This window comes from Rattus rattus, chromosome 12 (genome assembly GCF_011064425.1).
Source record: "Rattus rattus isolate New Zealand chromosome 12, Rrattus_CSIRO_v1, whole genome shotgun sequence".
NCBI lineage: Eukaryota > Metazoa > Chordata > Mammalia > Rodentia > Muridae > Rattus > Rattus rattus.
In genome coordinates this window covers 47347248-47366713 of record NC_046165.1, presented here as the reverse complement: position 1 = coordinate 47366713, position 19466 = coordinate 47347248, and the positions used below count along the sequence as shown (strand labels likewise).

At 40.0% G+C, this 19466-nt stretch overlaps 2 protein-coding genes across 2 annotated transcripts in view; one reads left to right on the top strand and one right to left on the bottom strand.

The window, feature by feature from the left end:
• Nucleotides 1-687: 687 nt before the first annotated feature.
• On the bottom strand, nucleotides 688-7813 carry Lacc1 (laccase domain containing 1). The gene is made up of 6 exons (XM_032918143.1): nucleotides 7641-7813; nucleotides 6050-6659; nucleotides 5361-5539; nucleotides 4514-4679; nucleotides 1976-2201; nucleotides 688-926 (listed from the first exon to the last, which is right to left on the bottom strand). Exons 2-6 carry the CDS (start codon nucleotides 6609-6611, stop codon nucleotides 767-769), a joined length of 1293 nt encoding a protein of 430 aa, XP_032774034.1. The 5' UTR covers nucleotides 6612-6659; nucleotides 7641-7813; the 3' UTR covers nucleotides 688-766.
• Nucleotides 7814-7959: 146 nt separating this feature from the next.
• Ccdc122 (coiled-coil domain containing 122) overlaps nucleotides 7960-19466 on the top strand; it is a 56350-nt gene continuing 44843 nt past the window's right edge. The window contains exon 1 of the mRNA XM_032918142.1: nucleotides 7960-8100. The gene's annotated coding sequence lies outside the window, so the exon portion shown is untranslated. The remainder of the gene's footprint in view (nucleotides 8101-19466) is intronic.

Below are 19466 nucleotides of genomic sequence, written 5' to 3'. Positions count from 1 at the left end.
TGTGTGTGTGTGTGTGTGTGTGTCCACATGAAGCTGAACATTGTCCTTTAAAGATCTGTGAAGAATTGTGTTGGAATTTTGATGGGGATTTCATCTAATCTGTAGGTTGCTTTTGTTAGGATCACTATTTCTACAATATTAGTCCATTTTGTCCCATAAAACAAAAATAATGAACAGTATGAAGATGTTAAAATATAACATGCATAGATCAAGTTCCAGCAGAAACAAAGACTTATTTATAGAGAACTTTTTTAAAAAGTAAATTACCTTATACCTTAACATAAACATGCCTAAATTATTCTTCATGAACTAGGAAAAGAAATGAACATTACTCACTATGGAGTATGTTGTTAAAAATGAACTTTTCTATGCTATTTTTCCACTTAAAAATTAAAATTTTGAGCTGGGTATTGTGCTGCACGCCTTTAACCCCAGCACTTGAGAGGCAGAGGCAGGTGAATCTCTGAGTTTGAGGCCAGCCTGGTCTACAGAGTTCCAGAACAGCCACAACTACACAGAGAAACCCTGTTTCAAAAACCCCAACAATTATTCACTCACTCACTCGCTCGCTCGCTCGCTCGCTCGCTCGCTCGCTCGCTAAATAAATAAAATGAAGACTTGATATTCTTACAGGGAGGAAGGAATGTCGCTAAATTACTTTTTCAGTGAAGGCAGAGAAAGGCTGAAAGGAGGAGAGAGGGAGGTGAGTGGGAGGAGCTATGGAAGGAGACTGAAGAGGGAGACATTACAGAGGAGGCTCTGTACCTCATTCTCTAAGGGATATGAAGCCTATCTGTGTACCGAAGTTAAGGCCATCACGGACATGGGAGAAAAACTTCTCAGGATGGCAAGATGTGCAGAGGTCAAGATCTTCCTCCTGGTCTTGAATATTCTGTGGAAGAATTCCTCCTCGTTCTAGAAGAATCCTTAGAAAGAAGATTTTTCAAAAGATTGTAAGAATTTATTTTACTGCTAGTGAAAGCGACAAAAACGGTTTTTGTACTCGTGTGGAAACAGTGCAGGAAAGACCTCAGAACTGGGAATAGCTGGCTCTCACTCCACATGAGGGCTAGTCAGGAAATGGCAGCTTTCATCAGCACGTATCACCAAAGCTCAGTTCTGAGCTGGTGGTGTTCCACATTGCCATGCAGGCATGTATGCTCTGGGAGAGAGTAAGGAACACCAAATGCTTGTTTGGAAGAAACGTATCAAGTGGCAGAGCATTTGTGTAGACAACTCTTTTGGTTCAGACACGGTATACTTTTTAATCATCTAATCTTCCCATCTTTTTTTCTCCTATTAATTAGTTTTCACAGAAAAGTTTCCTCATAGATATTCTGATATAAATATGAATAAAAATTACTGATATTTATTTTCATAAGTCACATATAAAACTCAATCTCAATTTATTGAATCCTTTCTACTCAAGTGTTAAATCAGGCAGGGTCTGGTTATGGTTTTGCTGACTAGAATAGAAACAATTCAATTCAATTCACTTGTTTGCTTTTATAGAAATGATAATTTTCAACAGAGACTAAAAAGCAAATTCGTGAATCCATTAAAGCACAGGACTACAAACACAAGTAGTTGCATATTTATACTTCTTACTATTTTATAAGAAATGTTTTCTAGTTAATTAGACAATAAGAATACTTTCATATAGTTTCTATTACTTAGAAGAGTTGACCTATGCAATCGCTGTAGAGTATATATCAGCTAATCTATACAAAGTTCAAGGAGTTTTCTGTAGAGATCAACTTGGAGTTTACTTCAAAATCAATAAACTGTAACGGTTATGAAATTATCTGTGATACTAACGTGAGAATAGATGCCTTATTTAAAATGGGTTTTTCCATATGTGCATGTCAGCTCCTCAAATATTTGCTACCTGAATTACTCTTCTCTACAGTAATTTCCACCTCAGAAACAATAAGCAATAATCAAACTTTCAGCATCATTTTCAAATCAAACACACCTGGTGGCTTTTCGGATGTCAACGTAGGGATTCGGTGAGTCAAACTGTCTCACACACGAAGGATGAACATTGTGAAATGAGATTGCTGATTCTCTGGGAAGAGTAAAGCAGCAAGATCCCACTGAAGGGCCCAGAACAACAATGATGTCCTCCAGATTACAGCCATATTCTGCTATCATAGCATTCACAGTAGCCATAGCTACGCCCAACAAAGTGCCCTTCCAGCCTGGCAAATGGGAAGAAAAGACAAGAGAAGTTAAAAACGGAGAATTTCAACTGCTCTTATGTCTCAGTGAAAAACTAACAGCTGTGGTTTATATATTCAAAGTCCAGGTATAATCGATGAGCCACAAAAATAATGACTCCATTACAGTAGTGGCTTTAACACCAGATGAAGTATACAGAGCGCTTTACAGAACGGACAGTTAATGTGAGTTTCTTTTGAAGAGCGGTATTGATGTTTAGTCTCCATAGGAATAATGTCCTTTCGGTCTTTCCCCCTCTTTCCTATTGACTAGGGTAATGAACACATGAACATTTAAACCACTTAAAGTGCACAACTCAGTATTAATATTTGCAGTGTTCAATTTGTAGAGTTCTTTAATCTTGCAAATTTGAACCTATATCCACAAACGAAATCACCTCTCCCTTCCTATAAGATGTGTTGTGCTGTTTATGAATTGATTGTTCTACGTACTTTATGTGAGGGGTATCATAGTGAATTTGTCTTTCTGTAATGGCTTATTGCACCAAGTATGAGAACTAGAAGGTCCATCTGTGTTGTAGCATGTGTCAGAAGGTATTGTCCTTTTAAGATAAACATTGTATCACATCTATCACATCACATTTTGCTACTTACTCACTCCTCACCATACATATCCAAGTTGTTTCTACTCTGTAGACCTTATGAATCGGGATGCTGTACGAGTAGACACAGACCCAGAATCAGAATGGCTAGGTCATATGGCAATTCTATTTTGAACTTACTAAAGAACCACAGTTTTTGTTATTGTTGAAGCAGGGTCTCACTATGTAGCCGGAATCCACTTTGTAGATCAGGCTAACCTCAAACTCAAGAGATCTGCTTGCCTCGGTTCCCCAAGACCTGAGACTGAAGTGCCACTGACCCAGAATGCCTTTCTATAGTGACTCTCCACTTTGTTCACACAGGTGAGAGGTGTTCTGTCTTAGATAGAGACCTCCCTAATGGATGAATGATGAGATGGTGGTTTTGATTTATATTTCTTTAATTATGAATGATATTGATTAACTTTTCTTATGCTTCTTAGCTATTTGAAAATCATTTCAGGGAAAAATTCTATTCCTTAATATCTGATCTTCCTGTGTAACCTCCTGGGTGCTGGGATTATAGGGATGTGCCACCACGCCTGGTCCATATGATATAAGACATTGAATAGAAGGTGCCATGCGTGTCAAGAGAGCACTCTGCCAGTGGAACTGCACTTCAATTCCTTTACCCATTTTTAAAATCCAGCTTTTGTTTTACTGTAATTTCAGGTGCTGTTTTAGATATTTACCTCTTATTAGATATAATGGTTTGCAAAACATTTCTGTCTCTGGACTCCATTGATTATTCTTTGATGCATAAGCATTTTAAATTTTAATGAAGTTCAATCTACTGGTCTTTAAATTTGCTTTGTTTTGTCTTCTTTTTTTCCTGCTTTAGAGGGCCAAAAACTGTATTACCTAATCCAAAGACACGGATACCTAGATACCTACAGTGTTGGTTTCATAATTTTGCCTCTTACAACTTAAGTCATGGATCCATTCTGACCTAATCTTTTAAGAGTGTTCTGGTAAGGGGCAGACCCTTCTTTTGTATGTGGGTGTCTGCTTCTGCTCCATTGCTTGAAGGTACCATTCTGTCCTCACTGAATAACTGGTTTGGCATCTTTGTTGAAAAGCTTTCAACCACAGGTGAAGTCGTTTCTAACATGTGGGCTCTCTGTTCTATTCTACTTCTCACGGATACGGACAAGCATGTCTTCTGCTGTTGTTGTTTGTCCTTTGTTTGGTTTTTATCTTTCTGCCTTTACTCATGCTGCTTTACCTCTGGGAACTCCTTTCTATGACACGCCGAACACTCCCTATTCCCTGGTGCCCAGACTTGAAGGACTCTTAGCCAGAGGCAGTCACACTCTAGAGCATGTTGAAAAGCATGAAGAGTGTCTCCTTGGTTATTACGACTATGGCTATTAAGTACACCAAAAACTTCAAGGACTAAAGATAATTTAATTTGCACTGCGGGATTATCTTGCCCTAAATGTTAATAGTATATCCTTGCTTAGAAATACTGACAATCTTAAAATAGATTCCTGAATATCACAAGGTATCACCTACTTAGGGAATTCTAGTCTGATTCGTCTGAGCTGTATACTTCTTATATCTGTAGTAAGATTATGCAGGCCTCTTCCTACCACAAAGCAAACACACTTACATCTATGCCCATGAGAAAGACAATTATAAATCACCCTGCATTGCAAATTCACAAAATCTTAGTTGGTTAAATACACCTACCAGAGTGAGCAACCCCACATGCTTTCTTCACAGGATCTGCAAAGACTATAGGTATACAGTCTGCGCCAAGAGCTGTGATTGTGATTCCTCTCCGATTTGTAATTATTCCATCGTAAGATTCAGGCTCCTTCTTCCCCATTACCCATACTTCACTGGCGTGATCAGTCTGACACAAAACGCAGGACAAAATGTCTTGAAAATGAAACATCTCACATGCGAGCTTTTCTACAAGTACTGGTCACAAAATTAGGTAATCAGGCTATGATCATCCACTTCCATAAGTGACAAAATGCCAGATATAACTCTCTGCAGATGTGGTTCCTGGGAATTAAACTCAGAAGTCTTGACCATCCCCCACTAGAGATCAGTAAATCTTCACTGAGTACTTCTGCCAAAAGGCAAGTTTCACTTTCTTTGCAGAAACATGGAAGTACCAAATGAGCGATTTTTTTTTCTTTTATTAGATTCAATTCTACCTAGAAGTCTTATGCAACAGATTTCCTTCTCACTTAGACCCTAGTTCTTCCTGCTTTTCACTTAAAAAGTTAGGGCCCCCATTTTTTCCTGCTCATCCAAGGACCTTCCTTCTATATTCAAAGGGTCGTAATGGTTTTCTCCTCTCTCAAAAGTTACCTAGACTTCTAGAACTGAGGCCTAGATGAGATACATATATACAGACATATGTGAGCAGACACATACAAAACAGAGAAAAATAATTTCAGCATTATCGTAAAATGTTAGACGAAGCGCCAGAAGCAAACGTTAAATAGCTTAAGGGTTATATAAATAAACTGAGAGCGAAAAGTGCCAATATTTTAGAGGGCCAAAATAGATGACAAACATTTACCTTTATTCGGTAAAATTTCTCTGCATTAAACCCTGCAGCATTTGCCAGCCTGCGGAGGTTTTCTTGAACAACTACTTTGGGATCTCTCCGTTTGGAACTACTGAAAAGATTGAGTGAGCTGAGGGTGGGTATGTAAGAAATGCCACCTGTCCGAGTTGTAAATCCGTGCAGGAAGATGTCTGTTGAGGATAAGCGGGAAAGAGTCAAAAGATGCTCTGCAAAAGACTAAACAGCGTACAAAAGGCAGCGTCTCCGTCAGGCCCTCCCTGCTACTCCAACCTGCAACTGTGGATGTGGTTCCTAACTCTGGCTGCCCTTCCTACCTGCACATAGCTCCCAATTGATACCACTTATCCAAGGAGGATTATTCGAAATTTTACTCTTCCGTTAGCATGCACAAAAGGGTTGGGGTTACAGCATTTCTACGTAAAAGATTTTCCAGGTCAGAAAAAAAAATTTTTTTAGGAGCATTGGGAGATTTGCCTTAAAGCTGAATTTGCAGAGCATGAATTTGTTTTTTAGGGAGGGCTCCGATGAAGTCATCCCTTGCTGCCTGTGGCCCACAAAACCCCCACGTTGCAAAAGATGAGCAGTTCACAAGAGGCAACAGAGAGAAGAAAAGGGGAAGCGAGGCGCTTAAGGAAGTTTGGATTTTCACTGTAATGCAAAGGGCATTACATGGAGGGTACCTGGGATCAAAGGAGATGTGACAATAGTTAGGTCCCCTTTCAACGCTGGCAGGCTTCTCAAGTACGATTCTATTTCACTCTGGATGTCTTCCAGTTCATGAGCTGTGGTCACGTTTACGCCAGTGGACGGTTTCAAAAGGCTTTCCCTCTGAGCTACCTGTAAATCTTCAAACTCAAACTCATACACCGCGGTGAAGAGTTGGTCAACATAAGCCTCCATCAACAGTCTCCTGTGCTCGGGCACAATCACCTTAACGCGGCTCAGATCGTCCTCATCTATTTTTTGTTTAATTGAATACAAAGAGGCAGCCAGGCTGGGATGGCTAACAGTCTCGAATTTTCCCGCGAGACTTGAAAAGCCATTTCCTGCTTCCAGTTCACAGAGGCCATATTCCCCACCCTTTCCATTGGTGGCATCGCTGCAACATATTATACAAAGGAACTTGGCCTTGGGGGCATGGTGGTCGTGAATACCATCCAGCGTCTTCAGTACCATCTGATGACAGTTTTCCTGAGAGTTCAATTGTAAACCAGAGAGATCTATCAAGACTGCTTCTGCCATTCTTCAGTCAGGCACCTTTTTCCCCCAAAGACTTTTATGCCAAATCAGCTGTAAAGAAAAATGATCACAAGGAACAGTAAATTATACCAATCTCCTTATAGATACAACCGAAATTCGTGGTGGGAAAAAAAAAAGGAAATAAATTGCACCAATACAAAAAGTAACCAAAATGAATGTATCGTATAGGCCAGAGACGCCATTTATCGTGATAATTAAGGCAGAGCCGTCTTTTACTTTGTGAAAAGCTGGGTGGGTAGAGATTCTGCCGTGTTTTCTTTATAGTAGATTTTAAGTATAAAATGATTTGCTATCTGAGATCAAGTCTTTTTAATTATAGGATGTCAATCTATCTGCTATATCATTATTCCCATCCTGTCTATAAGATTAGATCTCATCTCATATGAAATACTGAGGTCTCACCTTTAGGATACTAAGCTGAGCGGTATAAGCAAATCTTATTTGGGGGTTGCGGTTGGGGCAGTGGTCCGAGGCAGGGTTTCTCTGTATTACAGCCCGGGCAGTCCTGGAACTAGCACTGTAAACCAGGATGGCTTTGAACTCACAGAGATGCACCTGCCTCGGCCTCCCGAGTGGCGGGATTAAAGGTATCCCCCCCCCCCAAAAAAAAAACAACAACAACAACAACAACAAAAAACCCAACTCACTTTTTAAGATAAAACTGACCAATAAGTTAGGCCCAGATTTACACAGCCCTCCACACTGGGGATCATCCCAAAGCCACTGCAATTTTTATCAGGGGCGATTTCTGACCACTTGCAGATTCTCTGCCCTCCCACCCCGGCTGGAGCTCCCCTTTGCCGACCCTGTGCCCCCCAATTCTGACCCCTACCACTGCTGACCCTTGACTCGAGGCCGCCTAGGCCCACCCCAACCTCCGCCCCGCAGGGCACGGGCGCCCTCAGTCATTCTTTCCTCCAGCTGTGCACGCGACCTAGGAGGAGCCCGGACGGCACAGTATAGGTCTGTCCGTCCGTCCCAGCGCGGTCCTGCCCTCCGCCCCGGACTCACCGCGGGGCCGCTTCCCGCGCTCTCCTCGGCGGCCGCGAGCTGGGGTGTGAGCTGCAGCCTCCGGGAACGAACCCCAGAGTCGCCCGAAGCGGTCCGCCCGCTCGCCCGCCTCACAGCGTCCCGGGCCTCCGGGCACCGGGGTTGGGGTGTTCCCGCCACGGCCGCGGGGCGGCGCCCCGGAGACCCAAGGCCAGGCCCTTTGCGGGGGTACTCCCGCGCCGCTCAGCAGTTCCGGGTCAGCGCCCGCGGTCACCCGAGAGGCCGGTGGAGACCGCCTGGGGCCGGGGCGCTGAGGCGCTGAGGCACTGAGGCGCGGAGGGCCGCGGGCGAGCGCGTCTCGTGAGGCGCCCGGAAGGGAAGAAGTGTCCCTCCTCCCTGCGGGGCCTTGGTGACTCTAGAAGGATCTGCTGACCCAGCAGCAAAGTCAGCTTGTCACTTAGCGCCTGCAATCTGGGCTCAAGTAAGGGGGCCCTGGGGACTTTTGTGGGGGAGTGGCTTCTTTTTTTAAAACTTTTGTTTTACTTTTTGTTTAGTTTTTAAGTTTCTACTTACTTAGCTCTCATCCCCACCTCTTCCCCTTCTGCTGATCCTGTGCTTTCGTTTGGGACCAACATCCTTGACTGTCCGTTCACTTGTGTTGGCAACATAATATTTCTCATAAGCTCCTCAAAAAATATATGCCCGCTCACAGGACAGAATGCATTCATTCTCACGATAGCAATAAGATAAAAATTAAGGATCCTTTATCTCCCAAGGACTTAATGTTACTTATTTAAAAATTACAATAAAAAAAAATCAGGTACTTTTGTAAATGGAAAAATACCCATTCTTCAAACTGTAAGAGAAGAGAAAGCATGCTTTCTATAGACTGGCTATGGAGAAAGGAGAGGGCCCTTTGTTTTCCTTGGTCTTCTTCCAAGTGCTGAAGTTTTTCCTGAATGAGAAGACTCTAGGGAATCTGGGAGTTTAGAAGAGTCTTGTAAGTATGCACCAACCTCAACTTGAGGTAACCAGCCTTCATAGAACCTACTCCAATATATGTGATCACTTTCAGAGGGCACACCTGATCAGACATACAAGCCTTGGCATAAACTTGCTTTCTCTTAGGGAAAATGGATTTTTTTTTAAACTTACAAAGCAGGTTTACAACATTTTTTCTTGTTTTCACGCACAGGGGTGAGAGCTCAGATTCTTTCATGCAACAGTACTGGCAGTAACAAACAAAACTTTCAAAATAGCTAAGTCGTTAGGGAAGTTGTCATAATGTATTTACATACCATTTCCTTTACCCCATACCGTTTCCTTCACCGTCCGGTCTGTCTGGGCCACATTTCTTAACACTCTTGCCCCTTTCTCATGCCCCTCCAGAGCTTCTCAATCCTGGTTGCACATGGGAACAAGTAGAACTTAATAGTAAAGCAGGTACCCCACACCCCCGCTGTGGATTGACTCAGTCTTCAGGAGTCAGGCCTGGGCTTGTTTTGTTCTGCTTTTTTTATTTTCATCTCCCAGATGATTCAGCTGCATAATTCATTTTGGAAAAGAAACAAATCGCCTTATTCTCAAGCCCTGCAAGTAAAGGCTGTTCTTTCGTAGGCCATTCCTACATTCTTTACACTTGCTGTTGGTTGTTCTCTGAATACACTTCTTTTGTGAGCTTAACTGCTCCCAGTTGTTCAATACTCTTCAAGCTTAAACATAACCTTCCTGGAGGCCTGGTCGCCTCACTGTGCAGAATAGCTTCCTTGGTATTTTCATGTACAAGAAGCTGTCCCATAGACACAGTCTGAACTCATAGCCCATCACTGAGAAGTCTGGTTAAACACTGAATCCTACACTTTCTGAGAATGAACGTTCTTAGAAGTTATGGAGGTTTTGTCTATGTAAAGCTTTTAAAAAGAAAACAAAACCAAGCCAGAAATTGTCAACAGGTGTAGCATAGCTCTGTGAACTTATTTTAATCTAGCTGATGCTTGTGTGTCAGTCAACTGAGAAAGCCTTTTGTACACGATCAACTTATTTTCCTGCATCTGATCTCTTGCATAAAGCATTCACTTATCTCTAAGCATAAAAGATTACTCAATATTCTGTTTCTTCAAGAGGAAAATAGTTTAAAGGCACCTTTGAAGCCATTGGAATGCAAGCCTACTCTTTAGAATCTTTTACAGTTACTGCAAGTCCTTTAATATGTCTTTAGAAATCGTTAAACCAACTACAGAGAAGCAGAGAAGCAGCAACTTTATTTCTATACCATATAATAGGTTTGCGTAATATTTAATTAAGTTACAAGAGCATAGTACAAGTGTAGCTTGAGCATGAGCAGGTTTGATAATAAACATATAATTTATGATATGGTTTGTAGTTCAACTGGTAGAACCAAACCAGGACAGCGCACCTGAGAGTAGTTTCCTAACCACGCTCATTAGGTGTGTTGTGGGAATTAACCACTTAGGATTTACCAAGGGAGTAGAAAGAGTGAGCTGGTTAGAAGCCAAGTGTAGATGGGCTAAGAGCATGTGCTCTACCTCTGTTCTTTAATTATTTGATGGTATGGTTTAGAGACAGTATTTGGCAGACTTAATAATTAAAGAAAACTTTCAGTTCCTATAAATTGGCATACTATATTGTAGATCTTATGAGATGGTGGAAATTTTGAAAGCTGGGATCATTTTTTTAAAATCTGTATTACCTTTATTTTGTGAGTATTTGTGTGTGTGTGTGGGTGGGGGGGGGTGCAGGCATGTGGAGGTCAGATGACAACTTTCTTGAGTCGTTTCTCTTCTCCACTGTGTGATTCTCAGGGATTGAATTCAGGCCGTCAGGGTTAGCTTCAGGCATCTGTCTACTGAGCCAATCTCACCGGCCCAGACAGTTATCTTTAAGCCATTTGAATGAAAGGTTTTGTGTTTTTACAGAATAGGCCATGAAACCTTGTTGTTGTAAAATTATAAAAATTAAAATGCTCTCTTTCACCCCACTAGGTCCGGCACCTCTGTGCCCTAAGATATCTGCTGGCTATCTTGCCAGAAACACACATTCCAATTTCCTGGCAGCCCAGACCAGCCGCCCACACTCCCTTACACTTAAATCTGCACATGAAAGAACACACAACACAGTAACCTTTGACCCAATTGATAAGATATAATTGCCCACCTAAACATACAAAGCCCAGTACCATCCATCCCTTAAGAACATTGATAACAACCTGTAAATACACAGAGTGGGATCTTAACGCCACCTTCCATGTTGTCTACTGGCTACTCTCTCTCTCCCCCTCTTCCGTTCCTGTCTCCTCCTCCTCCTTCAAACTCTTCTCCCGCCCATTTTTTCTCATCTAATGACAGGCCTCCTTCTATCCAGTTCCTGCCCTCACCTGTATTTTACAATTTAAATGAGGAGAAGGTTTTGGTGAAGTCACCTGAGTCCTGAGTAGTGATTAGGCAGCTGTCCTTGGGGCAGTGGAATTAGCATCAAAATACAGATAACTCCAGGGCAAACCACAACAGAACCTATACACATTTCATGTTAATAACCTTGGTTAAGTTTGCTGGGGCTGCCAAAACCGAATGAACACAAACTGGATGACTTAACAAAAATTTGATCTCCTTCAGTTAGTTATAGAGACTAAATAGTAAGCGAAGTGTTACCATGACTTTGTATCATTTGAAGGTTTTCGTTCTTCCATCATTTCTTATTGAAAAAAATTTCATATGATATATTCTGATCATACTTTCCCCCTTTCCTAACTCCTCCTAGATCCTCCCTACCCACCCAACTCAAATTCCATATCCCCTCTTTCTCTCTTTAAAAAACAGGCACACAAACATGTACAACTCACAAAACCTCACAATTGAAAACCAAAGACCAGTGAGGGAGAAAAAGCCTGAACAAAGCTCGATGAGACCAAAGTCGCACTGAGTTTGTTTTGTGTTGACTATCTACTGCTGGTCATGGGATATATCCTGAAGTGTGGTCTATATGCCCAGTGAGGCTCCATTGGAGAAGACTAATTTTTTCTTTACAAGCAGGTACCAACTTGAGATAGTTCTTGGTTTGACATGGAATCCCATGTCAACTTTTCCTTCTCAGAGCTGAGCCCCTGGCTGGCCTTGTGCGTGCTGCCAGAGTCGTTGTGAGTTCATATGTACATCAGTCCTGCTGGGTCTGAAAGGCATTGTTTCTTAGGTGTCATTCATCCCCTCTGGTTCTTACAATCTCTGCCCCCTTTTCCACATAGGTCCCCGAGAACTGAAGGAAGAGTTTGATCAAGACATCCCATTTAAGAATGGGTGCTCCAATATTTCTTACTCTGCACATTGTCTAGTTGTGAGTCTCTGTGTTAGATCCCACTTACTTCAAGAAGCAGCTTCTTTGGTAATAGCTAAGTGCAGATCTATAGGTATGGCAGAACATTATTAGAAGTCATTTTATTGCTATGTTCCTTTGAGTGAACAGTAGCATTTGGCTTTCCCCTAGATCTTTGGCCTATCCAATCTCAGGTTCTTGGCCACCTTAGCTGTGTCAGACCCAAATTCCATCTCAGAGTAATTGGTTACTGTCACATTTTTGTCACTATTGCAATAGCATTCATAGGCAGGTCACCATTGTAGGTTGCATAGTTCATAACTGGGTTGTGATTACTTTTCTCCTCCGGTAGTATGGAGATTACCTTCTAGTACTATGAATTAAATAGTCAGTAACATTCAGTAGAGGAGAAGACTTTAGTTAGGCACCAGCTTGACTTTTCTTTGTTCCAATAGGGTCTTTCCATCAGCTTGTGGCGACCAACCAATGGCGTAGGCAGTAGCCTGAGATGTTAAGTTTGGGGGACAGGGGTTCCTTTGGACAGTGACTCAATAGTTGATGGCACTAGAAGTTTCACTCGGTAACATAAGATACCTAGTCAAGGCATTCTCGCCCTCATTATTTGAAGATTTCATTTATATTTCTTTCATATATTTATATAAAACATATACATATTACATTATATATAAAATATATATATATTACATAATACATACATTCCTAAAATAGTAAGTTTCTTCAGTAGCATGCTTCCATATTCATCAGTTACCTCTCCCCACTTAACCCTCCCACTCAAGTCTCCCCTCCCCATCTAGCCTTAATAATAAATTCTATTTCTCCATCCTTGGGATAACCCCTCCCCAACCCCTTTACTTAGTAATTAACCTCTGTGGTTATACTAATTACAGCACAATATGAAGGCATAAAAGCTAAAGCTAAAATCCACATATAAGAGAAAACAGTATTTGGTATTTTGAGTGTGGGGGGTTACCTTAGTCAAGATGTTTTGGATTTTTTGTTCTTTTTTTTTTTTTTTTTTTTTTTTTCTTTTTTTTTTTCGGGCTGGGGACCCGAACCCAGGGCCTTCTTTCTGTTCTTTTTTTTTTAAAGCTCCATCCATTTACCTGCAATTTTCTTAAATTTTGTTTTGTTTTCTGTTTTTTTTAAAGTAACCTATTAATATCCCATTGTGTAAATGTCCCGCATTTTCATTATCCATTCATTGTTTGATGGGCTTCGAGGCTGTTTGCGATGTCTAGCTATTGTGAATGGAGCAGCAGTGAACATGGATGGACAAGTGTTTGTGTAGTGGGATGTAGAGTCCTTTGGGAATGTGCCGAGTGCTGTAGTGGGCATCCAAGCAGATTAATTTCAGCTTCCTGAGAAGTCACGCTGACTTCCATAGTGGCTGTACATGTCTGTACTCACACAAACAATAAATAAGTCTTCCTCTTCCCCACTTCCTCCCAGCATGAGCTGTCCTATGGTTTATTGATCTTGGCCATTCTGACTTGTGTGAGATGAAATCTCAAAACAGCTTTAATTTACATTTTCCTGATGGCTAAGGATATTGAACATTTGTTTAAGTGTTTCTTAACTCTTATCATTGGAGAAGTTTCTGATTAGTTCTGAATCTCATTTTTAATTGGGTTATTTGTTTTCTTAATGTTCAGTTTTTTATTTCTTTATGTATTTTAGATGCTGTCCCTTTATCAGATATATGGCTAGTAAAAATCTGTTTCCATTACATGGCCTGCCACTTTGCCAGAATGATGGTGTCCTTTGGCATAGAGAAGCTTCTCAGCTTCATGACGGTCCATTCAATAATTGTTGTTCCTAGTGCTGGTACCATCAGTTCAGCTCAGAAAGTCTTTCCTGTGCTAATGAGGCCAAGCCTATGGCCCACTTTCTCTTCTCTCAGATACTCAAGGGGTCTGGTCTTACGTTGAGATCATTGATCAATTTGGCACTGAATTTTGTGCAGATGATAAATATGGATCTTTTAGAACTATTCTATATGCAACCATCCAGTTTGATGAACAGCATTTATTGAAGATGCTGTCTTTCTCTAGTTTATATTTTTGGGTTCTTTGTAAAAACTGGGATGTCCATAGATGAATGGATCTTCAATTCTATCCTGTTGATCAATATTTCTGTTTCTGTGTGCTGTTTTTATTGCTATAGAGTTTTAGTACAACTTAAAATCTTCCTTACACTATTCAGGAGTGTTTTAGTTATTCTAGGTTTTTGTGTCTACATATGAAGGTCTTTTTTTTTTTTCAGTTGATGTGAAGAATTGTGTTAAAATTTAGGTGAACATTTTGGTCAATCTGTAGATTATTTTTGGTAAAGTGACTATTTCACAGTATTAATCCTACCAACCCATGAGCATGGGAGATATTTCTATCTTTTGGCATCTTCTTCAGTTTCTCTCTTCAGTGTCTTAAACTGTAAGTCTTTGACTTAGTGTTGTAGCTTGAATGAAAATGGCCCCCCATAGGCTCATAGGGAGTGGCACTATTAGGAGATGTGGCTTTGTTGGAGTAGATGTGGCCTTGCTGGAGGAGGTGTGTTATTGAGGGTGGGCTTTGAGGTTTCAAATGCTCAAGCCAGGCCCAGTGTAACTCTTCCTTCCTGCTGCCCGAGGGTCAATATGTAGAACTCTTAGCTCCCTCTTCAACATCATGTCTGCAGGCCCAGTGTCACTCTTCCTTCCTGCTGCCCGAGGGTCAATATTCTACATATTGTTCTCAGCTACCTCTTCAACATCATGTCTGCCTGCATGCTGCCGTGTTTCCTACCATGGTGATAATGACTAGTCCTCTGAGCTGTAAGCCAGCCCCAATTAAATATTTTCCTTTATAAGAGTTACTGTGTTCATGGTGTCTCTTCAGAGCAATGCAACACTGACTAAAACACATGGTGAGAGTTATCCCATATTTTTTTCTTTTGAGGCTACTGTGAAAAGTACTGCTTCTCTGATTTCTTTCTCAATATGTCTGTCATTTGAATATAGGAGGGCTTCTGATTTATTTGTTATTTTTTCTTCCTCCTACCGTACTGAACACTTTTATGAGTTTTTAGGATCTTTTCTATATAAAACCATGTCTTCTGCAAATGAAGATACTTTTCCCCTTCCTGTTTGTAGCACCTTGATCTCCTTCCGTTGTCTGTTTAAGTCTCTGCTCTGGTTAAGGCTTCAAGTGCTATATTCAGCAAGTAGGGAGACAGTGGACATTTTCTCTTCAATTAAGTTAATGTTGACTGTGGGCTTTCTGTAAATTATTACCTTGAGGCATGTCACTTGTATCCCTAGTCTCTCCCTAGAACTTTTATCACGAAAGGATGTTAGATTTTTACCCCACAAAGGCCTTTTCGGCATCTAATGAGATGATTGCGTGTTTTTTGTCTTTCAGTTTGTTTAGTGGTAGGTTATGTTGATAGATTTATGTATGTTGAACTGTCCCTGTGTGATTGTGATGAAATCATCATGATCATGGCAAATAACTTTTTAACTATTCTTGGATTCAATTGGCAATATTTTATTTAGAATTTTTGCATCTATGCTTATAAGATCTATTGGTCTGTAATTTTCTTTTTTTATTGGTTCTTTGTATGGTTAATTATCAGGGTAATAGTGGCCTAATAAAAAGAATCAGGAAATGTTCCTTCAGTTTATATTTTGTAAAATACTCTGAGGAGAAGTACTAGCATTAATTCTTTGAAGTACTGGTAGAATTCTAAGCCTAATCCATCTTTATAGGATTTATTTATTTATTTGGGGGGCTGGGAGGCTTTTAATTACTGCTTCTACTTCAGTAGGGATATAGGTCTGTTTAAAATGCTTATTTGTTTAAAATGATGTAACTTTGGTGGTTGGTGTATATCAAGAAATTTGTCTAATTTTTGTTAGGTTTTCTGGTTTGATAGAGTACAGATTTTTTTTTAGTATATCTTTATGATTCTCTGGATTTCCTCAATGTCTGTTGTAATGTCTCCTCTTTCATTTTTAATTTGGATCTTTGACTTGTTTCTTTTAGTTAATTTGGCTAAGGGTTTTCCAATCTTACATATTTTCTCAAAGAACTAACTCTCTGGTTTCATTGTGATTTTGTTAATTTCAACCCTGAGTTTGGTTATTTCTTGCTGTGTATCTACTTTTTTTTGGGTGTTATCTTTTCTTATTACTCTAGAGCTTTCAGGTGTGCCTGTGAGCTACTAATATGGATCTCTTCAGCTTTTTTTTGCTGTAAGCATTAAGGGCTATGATCTTGTCTCTTAGATCTGCCTTCGTTGTGTTCCATAGGTTTGAATGTGTGGTATTTTCATTAGCATTCAGTTCTAAAGACCTTTTAATTTTCTTCTTAATTTCTGTCTCTACACACATTCTCATTCAGTGAGTTGTGTACTTTTCCTTTGATGAGTGTATAGTGGCCTTCTCTCTCCTGCTCAGCTTTGGTTTGAAGTTTGCCAGTTATTGAAATGGCTACACCTGCTTGTTTCTGTGGTCCATTTGTGTGGAATACCTTATTCCAGCCTTTTGTCCTAAGGTAATATCTATTCTTAATGGCTAAGTGTTTCTTAAACAATAGAAAGATCTTGTTTTCTAATCCATTCAGTTAGTCTGTGACTTTTTATTGAAAAATTTATACTATTAATATTGAGAGTTATCAATGAACTGTGTTTTTCTTAGCTTTTCAACTTAGTGTTTTGAGATTGTTTATTTTTTGGGGAGTTTCAGGTATAATTAACCTCTTTGGACTGAAGTTTTCCTTCTAGTGTCTTCTGTATGCCGGGTTGGTAGAAGGTGCTTAAATTTTATTTTATCATGGGATGTTTTTCTTTCTCTGTTGATTATGATTGACATTTTTGTTGGATATAGTAGTCTGGGACAGCTTCTGTGGTCTCTTAGAGTTTGGAAAACATCTGTCCAGGTTGTAAATCTTTATTGAAAAGTCTGGTGTTATTCTAATTGGCCTTCCTACTTATATGTGACTTGGTCTTTTTCCCTTGCAGGTTTTTATATACATTCTTTTTCTATATGTTTAGTGTTTTGATTATTATGTCCTGGAAACTTATTTTTTGGTTCTGTCTGTTTGGTATTTCTCTATACTTCTTATACCTTGGTTGGCATTCTCTTCTGTAGGTTGGGGAAATTTTCATCTATGATTTTGTTAAAAAGTATTTTCTCTACCTTTGACCTGGGTTTCACCTCCTTTAAAAAAAAACCTCTATTATTTATAGATCTGGTCTTGTCACAGTGTTCCAAATTTCCTGGATTTTTAACTAAAGTATTTATTTCTTTTACTTTCTCTTCAAAATCCAAAATTCTCTCTTCCATGTCTTGTTGGTGAATTTTACCCCTGAGGCTTTTGACTTGCTAAATTTTTATTTCCAGTTTTATTTCAGTTTGGGTTTTCTATAATGATTTTATTTCTTTGTTAAATTCTTTCACGTTTAATTGTTTATTATTTCATTCAATGTTTCTCCATTAAGGGATTTATTCATATCCTATGTAAGTTCCTTGAATATGTTCATAATTGCTATTTTGAAGGCCTTGTCCTGTGCTTCGGCTTTTTTACCTTTCTTAAGGCCAACTGAAACAGGACTCTTGGTTTCTGGTAAGGTATATTATTTGGGCAGTTAGTGTGTATTAGAGTCTAGGCGTCTGGAGTTATGATGATTAAGGTATTTCTAGTTTTGACATCTGATCTTGTCTTTGTTGCATGGTGTCCTATTCTTTGGTTGCTGTTGTCCTTTCTGGGTCCTGGGCATGTTGGGTAGACGTGAGGTCCATGACAGAGAATGTTTCCACGAGTTGGTTGGTGACAGAAAGGAGTGGGATAGGCTAGGGAAGAAAGACTGAGAGGAGCTATGGTCAAGAGTTAGGGGATCTAGTTCACACCAAGAGTTGATGTCCCCAGGAGTCAGATTGTGGTAGGAGGTGGGGCTGTAGGGCCAAGCAGGCTGTGGTAAGAGGAAGATTAAGTTGGCAGAGCCAGGGATGAGAACACTAGAGGAATCCTGAATCTGTACTGAGTTGTGATCTTCAGTGAATGATGCTGAGATGGAAGGAGGAGCTCCTGAAAGATGGTTGCTCCTGGGCAGAGAATAATGGAGGACCAGAGAGATAGTGAAAATCACCCTCCTGAGCCTGTGTGGCCATTAGGAGCCCAAGGTGGAAAGTGTTTCTGGTAGAAAGTGTGTCAGTATGCCTGCTGACACAAAGGAATGGAGAGGAGCTAGGAGGGAAGGCTGGGGGCAGGGGAGAGCTGAGATGGTTCCTACCAAGAGGTGGAATCCCCAGGGAGTGGAGGAAGTGTGGGAGGAATAACATCTGTAAGCCACCTGCTACAGGGCTGACTGCGAATAGTGAAAATCTGTCCTTCCAGCTTATGATCAGTCTCAGTCAAGTGTCTGTCCATCTTCCCAGCTCCCACTATAGTAAATTTTTTAATGAATATGATTTATGAAATTCTTTTGGTTGGAGTCTAGTAATATGCTGATTCTTTGTATAGATTTGTGTAATTCTAATGAAATATCAGTAGATGGCAGTAGATTGTTTGCCTTTCTTTTCTTTCTTTTTCTTTTTTTTATGTTTCACCATGAGAGCTAGGAGAAAAGCAACAAAGAAAAAAAAAACAAACAAAAAATATCCAACTCAATCTTTTTCAAATTTTTTAAAAGAATAGTTGGTTATTAAATGTTATATAAGAGTTCTTCAACTGATATTGATTTGAAAATAAAGATGAAGAAATACCAGTTATTTTCTTATCATATGAATCTACTTTTCTTTATTCTTTATATGTCACCAAATATTTGAGGGAGTGCAAAAAGACGAGGATGCTATGTGCCTTCATAAAGTATAGTCTAAGGAGAAAACAGAATACGACGATGAAAAGCATAAGAACAAAAGTTGTTTTTGAATAGTCAGGGACTTGCTGAATGCTTTACCTAAAAGTTAGTAGATGGCACTACCTAGATTTAAAGTGTCTGTCTCACTGTAGACCCTAAAATGTTATCTAGCAGAATATGTAGAGAGACAATATACTAAAAAAAGAGAGTCCTTTCTCCTAGATATGCCTTCTTTTTGAGGAAGATGGTATCTAAATTAGAGTTGAGTTGAAAGGTTGACTGTAATGTGAGTGTGATCAGAACTAGTTCAAGAAACATTATTATGTCAAAATATGCTGAAGCAGAGATAGATAGATAGATAGATAGATAGATAGATAGATAGATAGATAGAGTCAGACAGACAGACAGACAGACAGATTGATTATGGGTCACACGGATTATGTGCCATGCATTTCTTGGTCTCCACATTTTGAAAGTTTGCATTGGTTGAAGGATATAAAAACAGGTATAAAAGATGCCAGTGGTGATCAGTGCTATTAACACAATAGAGCTGGAAACATGGCTCAGCAGGTAAAGTGTTTGCATACATAAAGACCTTAGTCAGTTCCCCCAAAGCCCACATGTGAAAGCCAGGCAGAGTAGTATGTGCCTGTAATATGACACTAG

Bases quoted from the DNA above. Each gene is read 5' to 3' on its own strand.
- Lacc1 (XM_032918143.1), bottom strand. From the start codon at position 6,611: ATGGCAGAAGCAGTCTTGATAGATCTCTCTGGTTTACAATTGAACTCT. The intron at 4,680-5,360 runs GTAAATGTTTGT...GTTTTGTGTCAG, and splicing joins AGAAATTTTACCGAATAAAG to ACTGATCACGCCAGTGAAGT. The intron at 927-1,975 runs GTGTGTTTGATT...CTTCTTTCTAAG, and splicing joins GACATCCGAAAAGCCACCAG to GATTCTTCTAGAACGAGGAG.